Source organism: Mastigoproctus giganteus, chromosome 2 (assembly GCF_048544385.1).
Source record: "Mastigoproctus giganteus isolate SK-2022 chromosome 2, ASM4854438v1, whole genome shotgun sequence".
NCBI lineage: Eukaryota > Metazoa > Arthropoda > Arachnida > Uropygi > Thelyphonidae > Mastigoproctus > Mastigoproctus giganteus.
Window position 1 is genome coordinate 81,024,239 of NC_143576.1, and position 12,868 is coordinate 81,037,106.

The window sequence follows — 12,868 nt, forward strand, 5'->3', positions numbered from 1 at the left end:
GTGCACCCGATCCAGCAAATCTACATCCTTCCTAAAATGAGGCCCCCAGACCTGTATACAGTATTAAAGATGCAGCCTGACCATTGCCTTATACAAAAGGATAATCACCTTATCCCTGGTAGCAAGGTTTCTGTATATCATTAACAAAACTTCATGAGCTGTCCTGGTAGCATATCTGCACTCAAATTGCCCACAGTTGATGTTACTGTGTAGTTACTGCTACCCATGTGCAATACCTTGCATTTGTCTATGTTAAACTTCAACTGCCGTTTCTCAGCCCAGCGACCCAATTTCCTAGATCCTGTTTGCAGTAGCTCACCCTGATGACTGTTGTTAACCATCCTGCCAACCTTTGTATCATCTGCAAACTTGTACAAAGGGACAATCACCTCCATAACTATTAGCAAAGTTCCTTTATAACATTGACAAGAACCCATGAACTGTCCCAGCAGCCTGTCTGCATTGTTCAGAGAACTTCATATCTGACTCATATTGCAAATCTCTCTTACCTGGAATATTGATCCCACATCTGAAGCGCAGACGTTCTGTTTCTGATTCATGCCTTTTCTATAGATACTACTTCCATGGGCAATGTGTTTTTGAGTTGTCTTCCAAACCAGACGACATCCTTTTACTCTACAACTTAAAATTCACAGAATCAAATTTTCTTCCTCATTTATTCATTCAACTTCAACAGCAAAAGTATTTTCAGGTGGCCACTCAGTAACCCAAACACTGAGCAAAATCGTGCTAATGGATGACTCCCAAGATGCTTGGATGGAACAGTGCAGCTACAGAGCACTGATTGAACTGAGCTAAAACACCAACTATACACCAAGTGATCACTGAATTATGACCACTTAACTAATGCTGTATTGGGATACCATTCACACGGATAACAGCTGCTATTTGCCTAGGCATTGATTGCACTAGATGCCTGAAAATATCTAGGGATATGCGACTGTTCCACAGGTTCTTTCTGTTCTAGTGTGCTTGCCAATCAACGTACTCGTGGATCACTCGGCTACTAGCAAGACCGCACGCTACCATGTGTGTCCAGAAAACCTGGGTTTCGTATGATCATCTAGCAGTTAAATTAGGACAAAGATCTTGTGCTCTGAAAACTTACCCAGATGGACGTTGAATAAACCGGCAACATCGAAGACCACGTTGTGATTATGCTCAAAAACCTTTCTTTATAATGAGATTCAAGAGTACCGCTTAACAATGGTTCTTTTACAATATCTTATTCAGTGAGTTATGTGTAACTAGAGAGAATAGTCAGGACGCAAGAGGGAAAACAAACAAAACAAGGTTTATTAAAATACTAAATTCTACAGCAGATTATTAGACAAAATATATCATGATTTGTGTGACACGTGTATAAGACAGATTAGATACAACTAGATAGCAGGTTAAAACATTACTGCTGTTGGTATAACTGGATAATAGTGTTCTTCATGTCAGCTTTTTGCTTGTCAATCTTACAGGTATCAAAATGATTGTTGTTTGTCATAACATACAACTGTCCTAATGCTAGAACAGGAGAATATATTAACTTAATAGTATAATTAGTATTTTGACAACTAAGTTAATAAGTCACGTTATCTGTTAAAACTGAGTACTAAGAAATTGTTACAATCGTCTGATAGTCTATGAGGAAAGATGTCTTGTAAATGCATTAAACGAGTGTAGAGGGTAAGTTCGGCTTTGGGACAATTTAGTGTTGTTTGTTAAGCAACAAGGGTTGACTTGCCCGAATAATTCTGCACCGACTCGGGGGAGGGGGAGGCGAAGTTCTGGACCAGACGTTCATTGTGGCTCTTTGCTCATCTTCTCCTAGTGATTGTTTCCCTTCTCCTTCTTCTTAGCTCACACACTCTCAAAAATCGCCCAAAAACTCTCACTGCTCACTCCTTTTGGCCAAGTCTCACCCAAAGCTAACTCTCCTCTTCTGGCCCCCTTTTTAAAATATATATCTCCGCGTCCCCCCCGTATTTCCCATGACCTCTTCTTGTTTCACGGGTCAATAATGTGGGGAAAAGAATTACACCGGGGACCTGTCGCCTATTATGACTGGACACTACAACAAAATGATATGTTATATTAATGTGTTCATAGAGTTCTGATTACGCAAGACGTGAGGTGTCTTGTTCTGCTAATTCCTCTACTTCTGACAATAGTCACCTCTTGCCCTTACCGTTCTTGGGGATATTACGTGTTCGACGCTTGCCCGTAACAACCGGGAGAACGGTCTGACGTCACGACCGCATCTCCTGGGGCGTTCGAAAGCGAAAGTAAAACGCCACAAGCTCCGACGAAGTGACGCTATTTCTTTAGTTGTACAGGCCGTGGAAAAAGTATGGGGCACCTAGAAGCATACATGCTTCTTGAAAGTAAGCGAAAATATTTTTCATACGACCATGCTTCCTTCAAGGTTGGAAAAGTGTCGGAAAAGATAACTGTTAAGTGTCCCATTCCAAAACATCCCATGGGTTTTCAATTGGATTGATGTCTGGCGAATTTGGAGCCCAATGAAGATGGTTGATATCTTTACTGTGTTTTGCTACTAGTGCGGGTGCGGTGAAGGTGCATTACCATCTTGGATGATTCCATTTCTGTATGGGAAAAAATCCAAAATGGCAGGGTAAACATGGGTTAAGAGCTACCGTAGACCTCACCAGTGAAATACATTTCCATTCACACCTGGGGTTCCAATTCGTGCCCCATATTAAGCAACCACCACCAACTCCCTGAAGAGGGTTCCATGAATGATGGGTCCATTGACTCGTGTTGCTTCTGCTACGCAAAGCCATCTGTCAGCGTGTTGCACCAGGTATTTCGACTTATCTGACCAGCACAATCGTTTACAGTTCTCCAGTGTCCAACGATCAACATGTCGAAACTATGGAAATCTCTGTGGACGATGATTAGCAGTGAGGAGTGTGTATCTCGTAGGTTGTCTCCTATGGAACCTTATATGTCTGAGCATGTGGCACATTGTTATTAGGAATATAGTTCTCGCAATTTTTCATTTTGTATTGTGACGTCAACTGTTATTGTTATTGTTATTTGGTTTTTTTAGGAGCATTAGCAACTAAGGCCATATTGCTCCGGGATATGCGGTGGTCTTTCCCTGACCTTTCCGCATCCTCCGTATTCAGTGGTGACGGGCTCAAACCCCGGTCTAATCAAGAAGCGTGTGCTACGCACTGTTGCTCCTTCCCACCTGGCTACGGAGGCACCGATGTCAACTGTCACACAGAGCTGCTGTTTAGCCCATACAATGCACCACACCCTTTGCTTACCACTTTTGTCTTCCTGCAATCAATTACAATTCTCTTGGTTGGAGGTGGTTTGACCCGTTTGATACCATTCTTTATACATAACCACAGTGGGCTGTGAGCAACTGACAAAACATGCTGTTTACAATTATGGAAGCATGCACGAGCTCCCACAATTGCTCTTGTGGGTAGCACAGTTAGGATCGTCATCCTCCCCACACTGGATAGAAAAGACCTGAATTGGAGTTTGTTTGTTATTTGGTTTTTAGGAGCATTAGCAACTAAGGCCATATTGCTCCGGGATATGCGGTGGTCATTCCCTGACCTTTCCGCATCCTCCGTATTTGGTGTTGACGGGCTCGAACCAGTCTAATCAATAAGCGTGTGCTACGCACTGCTGCTCCTTCCCACCTGGGTACGGAGGCGCCCTGAATTGGAGTAAGTCGATGATATTAAAAAGTTTTATGATTCTTTTCCACAATGCGGCTGAATTCGTCAGGCTAAGGCGAAATGTTTTTTATCCCGGAACTCTGGTTTTTCGCCCAACAAACAAAATCGACCTCAGAACATGCAATTTACAGACAGTATACTGAGAACATAATAGCCTTGGTCACTAATGCTCCCAAAATCCTACAACAAAAGCTTGCACGATTATGCCTTTTTAAAACTCAATAATATTTTTACTATGTCCCATAACTGCTATTTTATCACTTTAATTTATGCAGCCATGATGAAAATTGCTCAGCTCTAACGAACGAAACTGTTCGGATTTATATACTGTGAGCTATGCGGCAGTCCATTACGGATGGAGTGGTCATTATTCAATGACCACTTAGTGTATATAGCAAGGTAAACTTTAGCCTGGCACAAACTTTGGCACAATCATCCTCTCCCTCTCAAGAATAACTTCGAATTTCTGCTTGGTGCTGGTTAGAATTTACTTTCATTCTCCCTGCAAAATGGCAGTCATATTTTGTCACACTCATGGAGGCCATGGATTTTGGTTATGACACCATTCCAGGCATTTTGCATTGGTCGCCATGATATTAGGCTTATGCTCAGTTACCCTACTATTAAACCCAACACTAGGCACTTGCAACAGGTGGTTGATGTAATGGCAGATGGACCTGTGACTTCTTGCACCTGCCCCATGATTTCTGTGTACAAGCACGAAATGGGAACCAACCCCTCTGATTTGTTAAACATGATTCTGTGAGTTTATGAGACTGTCCAGCCCTTTTCTTCCTTGAAGGTATTCTCTGTCTTGTATCTTTGAATACAATCTGTGACAGATTGCATTCAAAGATGACAGATTGTATTCAGCGTTATAAACTAATCAAATCTCTAGTTTACAAGCTCTGTAACTCATATTTGAAGCCTTTCCTTTTTTGACGCCTTTTTAACGAGCTCAGGATTTGAAAACAAACAGCCTTATATAGCGGTAATTTCACCACTCTCCCCATCTCTACGAAAAAATATTCAATGAATCATCGACAGGACATGGGTCGACCTTGCCATTTCTCTGTACTACTCAGAGAACTGCTGTTTCTTGGTATAACTCCCAAATCTCTCTCTCTCTCTCTCTCTCTCTCTCTCTCTCTCTCTCTCTCTCTCTCTCTCTCTCTCTCTCTCTCTCTCTCCATCTATTGTTTTAGTTCATACTCCAAAGTGTGTAAATTATTTTGGGGTTACTGTTCCTCAAGTGTAGCCATTTTGCTGCATTAATATTTAGATGCCATATTTCTGACTATCTCTGAACTCTATCTAAATCATCCTGAAGAAGTTGTGCTTGTCGATGATCATGAACTACTCTACTAATCTCGATATCACTGCAAAATTTTGCATTATGCCCTGTATTCCTTTGTCGATATCATTTAAGAATATCAAAACCAAGCAGTCCCAGTAACAATCCTTAGAGAACCCAATTTGTTATGTTAGCCTAATCTGAAGAATAACCGGTGACATTTCCCTCTACCTCCTGCCATGCTGCTAGTCTGTGCAGTTAGCACCGTGGTATTATCATCATCGTCCTCCCCACACCGAATGGAAAATACCTTGGATCGAATCCCTTCGATGATGCGAGGAACTTTACTTTAATTAGCTTTTTTCACTCCGTGGCTGAGTTAGTTCGCCTCAGGCGGAAATAGCAAGAAACTGTTTTTTTTTTCCTCCAGCAAAACAGGCAAATCGACCAGAGAACACACGCAAATTCAGGCACAAATACGGGTATATGTAAGAAATTGCTGGATGACCCTAATATAATAGTTTATTTATTTTATTTTATTTTATTATTATTATTTAATTTTATTTTATTTATTTATTTATTTTTTTTCGCCACGCTGCTCTGCCATCTATGGATTTTCCCCGTGATCCCTATATATTCCAGCTTACAGTAACCTCTCATGAGGAACTGAGTCAAATGTTTTGCTGAAATCTCAGTAAACAATGTCAAAATTAAATTATTTCCTATATCCCATTTATGAATGACTTCCAAAATTGCTAATTAGGTAGTTGCATTAGCCTGGTTTTCTCTTAACAAGACGCTGCCGTGTTTCCTTCAGATCCTATTTCTATCTAAATGATCCTGAAATTCACTCGTTATCGTGCACCTGATTTTGTGTACCGCTGCAGTGCTGGTTGGTGGTTGACCACTTCACTCTTAGTATTGTTGATACAGTGGAATTCATTCAGGGTCCAGTAATGCCCTCATAATTAACCTTAATGGTTCAATGTACACTCTTGCTGCCTCATTCAAAATTACTGGGCATATGACATCGACTCTAGGAGCCTTATTCGCATTGTGTTAGAAAGATTTTCTAAGAAATAATGAGAAATTTAAATATCGCTAATTTCATAGTTTTCAGCGTTATCCTCGCAGTTTCTCATCACTACGAAGGAACTTTCTTTAAATATCGATGCTAAGTACCTATTCAAATACCCGCAACATCAGCAGGGTTAGCTATAAATTTACCACATCCATTATGCAAGAGACCGATCTGGTTTGTTCTTCTCTTCTTAGTAATTACATACGACTAAACTTTTTATCCCCGTTCTTTGCTCTCTTCACCAACAATTTCTCGTAATCTGCTTTACTACGGATAAATTTGTAGTTATTATTATTATCCATATGGTGCAAGGAAGCCTGAGGCTTATGCTGCACCAGCCAAAAAAAATTTTTCTGAATTACCATGAGAGAGAGAGAGAGAGAGAGAGAGAGAGAGAGAGAGAGAGAGAGAGAGAGAGAGAGAGAGAGAGAGAGAGAGAGAGAGAGAAAGGGAATCACCAAGAAAAAGAAGAATGATGATATCCAGCTCGGGACCCAGGGTGTGCCAAGCCCATACTCACCAGATGTGAGCCCTTGGGGTTGCCGCTGTTGTAGGCTTCATGTTTTTCATTGCCTGAGTGGGACGAGTTCGCATCCCACCCCATCACATGTTAAAATAGCATTAGTTGAGGCATATGATGCAAGAAAGCAAGCTTATAGAGCAACAGCTAAAATAATAAAAATAATACATTAATTAAAACCCTTCCCATTTCACATATCCGGTCACTCTAAATGTTTGTCTAGTTCAACTTTAAATTTATTTAAGCTATCAACTTCCACAACAACAACAGATGGGAGTCTGTTCCAGCAATTAACTAACCACTGGCTAAAGGCAAACTTCCGCACATCTATTCTATAACTGTCTTTCCTCAATTTGAATCTATTCTCCCTCCCCCCTCAGGTTCTTAATCTGAGCAAGCGGAAGTATCCCATCAGCACTGAGCCTGCTCAAACCATTCAAGGCCTTGTACACATCAATCAGTGCATATGTTGTTTCAAATATGCACTCACATTACGGATGAAACAATAAAAATATTGGCACAGGTAAGGATATCATATTGTTCAATATGGCCTAAGTAGCCATTGCACTGGAAAAATCACAGACAAGATATCATGTTTCCCGGTCGATGCAGAAAATATATCCCCAGGGGCTCACATCTGGTGAGTATGGGCTTGGCACACCTAGGGTCCTGAGCTGGATATCGTCATTCTTCCCTTTCCTTGGTGATTCCTTTCTACTTCTCTCTCTCTCTCTCTCTCTCTCTCTCTCTCTCTCAGGGTAATAGGGAATTTTTTTTTTTTTTTTTGGCCGGTTCCGCATATGATATCTTTCAGACTTTCTAATAATAATAATAATAATAATCGGATCACCTCGCAGATGCCTAGTTTCCAGATGCTGCTTCTTATAGAATTTAAGCCTCTCCTGCTAAGAGAACCCTTTTGTTCCTCTTATGAATATTGCTGCCCTTCTCTGTATTCGTTCTAGCAACTCTACATCCTTTTTTAAAATGAGGCCTCCAGACCTGTATGCAGTACTCAAGACGTGGCCTGGCCATTGCCTAATACAAATGTATAATCACCTCCTTGTCTCTGCTGGCAAAATTCGTATATATCATCAACAAAACTCCATGACCAGCTGTGGCAGTCCGTCTGCACTGCTCAGAGAACTTTATATCCGACTGTACAATTATCTCCAGGTCTTTTTCGTTCTCCACATTCTTGAGTGTAGTACCACACAGTTGGTACGTTTCTCGTGGATTATTGCTACCTGTATGCAATACTTTGCATTTGTCATTATTAAACTTCACTAACTTTTATAGATCCCGTTGTAGTAGCATACTGTCTTTACTATCATTAACAACCCTGCCAACCCTTGTACCACCTGCAAATTTGGACATTAAGCCTGATATACCTTTATCGATATCATTAAGAAATACACAAAACAATAATGGGCTCAGCACCGAACCCTGGGGACTACACTAATAACATTAGTCCACATAGAGCAGTGTTCACTTATTACCACTCTCTGCCGTCTCCCACTCAACCATCCCTTTATCCATTGCAGCAACTTGCCCTTAGTGCCATACTACTCCAATTTGTACAGCAGTCTTTCATGTTCAACAGTATAAAAAGCTTTGCTGAAATCCAATAATATGATATTAAAATTACTTTTTGCATCCAGTTCTTTTGTGGCCACTTCCTAGTATCCAATTAAATTGGTCAGACAGGACTTCCCATTAACAAACCCATGCTGCGTCTGAACTGCAGTCTATCATCCTGCATCACTTCTTTAACCATTGATTCCAATATTTTCCCCGTAACAGAAGTTAAACTGACAGGTCTATATTGGGGATACATTTGCACATCTCCAGTCCATGGGGACTCCCCTGAATCTAAGGATGCTCTCATAATTATGGCTAGGGGTTTGCTTACTTCCCTTGCTGCGTCCTTCAATATAACTCGATAGATTCCATCTGCCCCAGGTGCCTTTTTTATGTTTACCTTCAACAATTTCCCTTCCACTTTGTTCTCCGTTACTACAAAATCATTTAGCTTCCTGTTAGAATTTAGTAAACTTAGTCCTCCCCTTTCTTTCAGAATTCCTCAAATTTATAAGGCGCTGTGAATGTAGATGCAAAATACTCATTCAGTTTGTCAGCTATCTGAGCAGGATCATTAACAGTCGAACCACCAAAATCAAGTGGACCAAACTAATTACCCCCTGTAGTTTACATAAGGAAAGAAATCTTTGTTGTTTTCCTTTGCACCCTTTGCCAATGATTTCCCGCCTTAACTTGCCTAACCTCCTTTTAATAGTTCCAATCCCAACAGATACTAGCTGCTGATTTACTGTTGTAGTGGCAGACTCAAGATTTATATTAGTTTACTCGTATGTAGTACAGTTGGTATAATTACCATCCTCCGTATACAGGGTGAAAAGATCAGTTCGAATCCGTTATTGATGAAGACACAAGTTCAGCTAGTCTATCTCAGGCGAAATGTAGTTTTTCCTCCCGGAAACTCACATTTTTTCGACGAGAAAATTGCAAATTGACCACAGATTGCACTCCATTTACAGTATATTGCATATGGCACAAAATGACATAAATAGCTGATCCGCTTAAAATAAGCATGCAGTGGGGTTCTGACACAGCATTATTCATGGAGGGGGTTCAAGTACTTTTGGTCATAGTATCGCAAAGTGTTTTTTACACTTTATCATACCAAAATGTTTTGAGACACCATTATGTTTCTTAAAAAAAGTCAAGTTTTAATGAAGCAAATTTATCAGGTGTAGGTCCGCATTTGGCCCCAGTGACAATACTTGTGTATCAAAGAATACTTTTGAGGTGATTCTAGTGCAGGAATTTGTATTTATTTTTATTCAGTGCAGTCGTTCAGCTATTGAAGACTATGCTTGTGCCCTGATCCGACATTCAAAATTGGCCCCAGAGGGGTTTAGCTAGAATTATATCTGGATTCTGAGATACCCATAGGGAAAACTCGCTAGGAATCTGCAGCCATGCTGCCTGCAAGGCTTTCCACTCTGTCGGAATAGATGGCCGTTGCGCATCCCTACACATAAATTCCCGTTCCAATTATCCCACAGGTGTTCAACTGAATCGACGTCAGGCGAATTTGGATCCCTTCCAAGCTCATCTCAAATACATCAGAACCAAAGTAAGAAACTATACTGCCATGGTTGCTAGGATCTCCCGTCGGGACTGGGGGTCTCAGCAAGCGAACCCGCTCGTTGTATTATAAGGCTATCTTCATTCCTGTGATTACGTATGCAGCCGGAGTTTGGTTTGGCAAGGCTACGATTGCAGTAAACAGACGAATCCTGGATTCCACTCAATGCACGGTCCTGCTCTCCATCTCTCATGCCTGCTGCGCTGTGAGTACTCACACCCTCCAGGTCCTGGTGGGGGCCCTCCCCCTCGACCTGGAGGTGGTGAGAACTGGAATGTTGTATCATCTTTCTGAGGGCGTGTCTCAGACCTGCTTGGGATTCGAGCCGAATCTTACCAACAGCCAAAAAATAGAGAAGAGGAGACTTCAAGCACAGATGCAGCAGGTGTGGCAGGACTGCTGGATAAATTCAACCAAGGGGGAAATCACCAGGAGATTCATCCCAGATATTAGCAGAGTCTCTCCAAAATCCCCAATATGGTTTTCTCCAGGCCTGTATGCCACGTATTTACTTACTGGCCATGGTTCAGTAAAGGCAAAACTAACAACCTTTGGCCTAGAAGAGGACCCAACAAGCTTATGTGGAGGAAATGAGGACTGGGATCACCTGATGCACGAGTTCCCTCTCTACGATGACCTCCACTGCCAGTTTATCACAAAGCTGACTTTTATACCAAAAGGCAAAGAAAACCACTTACTGGTTACTAAGGAAGAGTATCAAGCTCTCACCAACTATGCACAGCAGCTTTTCTTGAGGAGAAGACAACTAATCGCAGCAATGTGATAACCCTCTACTAAATGAACCCAGGGACCCTGTTGGTACCCAAAGGTTCTTCACTTGGTAGTTATCTTTGGTGGGTGATATCTTTGGAGAATGTATGGTAGTTCACACCCACCAAAGATAACTACCAAGTGAAGAACCTTTGAAAGAAACAACCCACAAATGAAGACAATCTAAGATAGACAAAAGGTTCGTATACTACTCTCACGGATGTGACTAATAAGACAATCTCCTAGATGAAGACTGATAACGCCACCAGCGTGCCATTAGATGTCAGCTGCTTTTCTTGGCCAACTAGCATTCTGAACTGGGTACCCTTACTTGGTTCGCTTTAACCCCCCCTCCCCTGGTAGGAGAGGAAGGGTACTTTAACCCCTCCTCCCTGCCACCTCCTTTTTCTCCTGGTGGGGCCAGTCCCCACTGGCCTTTCTGGGGTTGCCTTCCCTATCATCCCCATATTTCTATCTATTCCGTCTTTTCAGTCTTCACCCCTACTCTAACTGAATATGCATTTTATTTATTTATTTATTTATTATTTATTTTTTTTTTTTTAAGGCCGTTGCCACTGAAATCTTAGGAAATTAGGTGGCAGGGCCTGCCAGAGTACTTCTAATGCGATCCTTCTATACCTAACCTTCCTCCTGGGGGATAAGTGTGGGCAACGGGGGATCCCACTAGGGGCCCAACGGCTAAAAGGTCAGAGGAACAACACAACATAAACATGTACCTTACACTTTTTAAAATCTCTGGCCTTCACAGTGTTCTATGTTTCACAAACAGAGTACACAACACGGAGATGGGGGAAACCCCTGGGGCCGTTAGACGATGAACACTTTACACCCACACCACTACAGACTTATTTTTATCACTTTTTTTTTTTTTTTTTTAATTTCGCACAACCAAATTGAAGAATTATATTGCAACATTTGCTTTGTCATCCACTCCCTTACCTATCCTCTATTATATGATATACTGAATATCACTGAATTGTAATTTGTTTTTTATTTTATTATATTATATTATTTATTATTATTATTTTTTTTTATTTTAGTTTTTTTGTAGTTATATTATGTAGGAGCCAAATAACAGCGTGTTAAGTGCCACTTGGAAGGTCGTCGTTCTTTCCTGTGACACGCTGAATGTTTGGAGTTAAAGTAACAAGTGGTATCATCATTACCAATAATCTTGAGCGCTAAGTATAAATGGGTACCGTATTTTCTTATTTATGTTGATGATAGTATTTTTTTTTTTTTGCTTTATTGTCGTCTTCTTTTCAAACATAGAAAAAAATTAGTGTTGCGGTTTTCATTTAATCCTATAATCAAATACCTATACTCATATAGGTATTTGCTTGGTAATCTAATAATGCTGGTTTGGTATTTTGTAGTCTTAAATAAATCAACCCAACTAATAAAGCTGCACCTTTTCTCGAATTTGGTAAAGAGGGATTTGAAAAGTATGTTTGATTGTAGTCGGAATTTGCTTAATATCTGAATTTGCTACGTATTCACCGGCGCCTACATTTGATTTTTAAGCGTGGCAAATAAAGGGGGGGGGGTGAGAAAATAGAAAAAAATGTTATCAGAACCACCTTGAGGTGGGCGAGGTGAGAAACAGAAAAAAAAATCTGTGATCAGAATCACCCGGGGGGGGGGGAAGTAAAAATATAGTGCATTCACCAACCATCTTTACATAACTTCTGGGTTAAGTTTGTAAACATCGATGCAGTAAAACTTTGTATGCAATAAAGAGTTCTTACGTAAAAGATATATTTGGAACCAATGGAGTGGGGAGCACAAACTACCTACTGTACCAAAATGACTGCATAGCTACTGGAGGTTTCATTTAAAAGGCAATTGAAATCCATCTTGCCCTTTTTTTTTTAGGTTTAGGTTATTTTGTCTTCTGGCATAATTATTTTGTCATTCTTTTTTTTGTGCTATTCTTGAATTTAATATTAAAATTTGACTAAATATTACCATTTAGATTTTATGATTTCTAAATTTAAATTTTGCCTCATCAATGTGTTTTTTTTTTACTCAGTGGCGATGTTGTTCAGCATCCATGGTTTATTCATCCATTTACATCTTAAATGAATGTAAAATGATTTATTTGTAGTTAAAAAAAATTAGTGGTTGTAGTGATGCTTGCACTTCATCATGTGCATTTAATTGATTGTAGAACACATAGGCTGTGTGAAGGCAGTTTGAGTTTCATATCCTCATGCTATGATGCTATTAGTATTAATGGTGGCAAAATGTTGGAAGAAAGTAAACTTTTATAACA

At 40.4% G+C, this 12,868-nt stretch overlaps 1 protein-coding gene across 3 annotated transcripts in view; it reads left to right on the forward strand.

Moving 5' to 3' along the window:
• The first annotated feature begins 11,670 nt into the window (after positions 1-11,670).
• LOC150089362 (protein KRTCAP2 homolog) overlaps positions 11,671-12,868 on the forward strand; it is an 85,468-nt gene continuing 84,270 nt past the window's right edge. The window contains exon 1 of one of the 3 annotated variants that reach the window (XM_090368544.1): positions 11,671-11,788. In XM_090368544.1, the coding sequence (XP_090224670.1) occupies positions 11,785-11,788 (4 nt within the window). In that variant the 5' untranslated portion in view covers positions 11,671-11,784. Of the gene's footprint in view, positions 11,789-12,284; positions 12,435-12,868 lie in introns of those variants that run through there. The other 2 variants (XM_090368545.1, XM_090368546.1) reach the window with 2 other exon arrangements.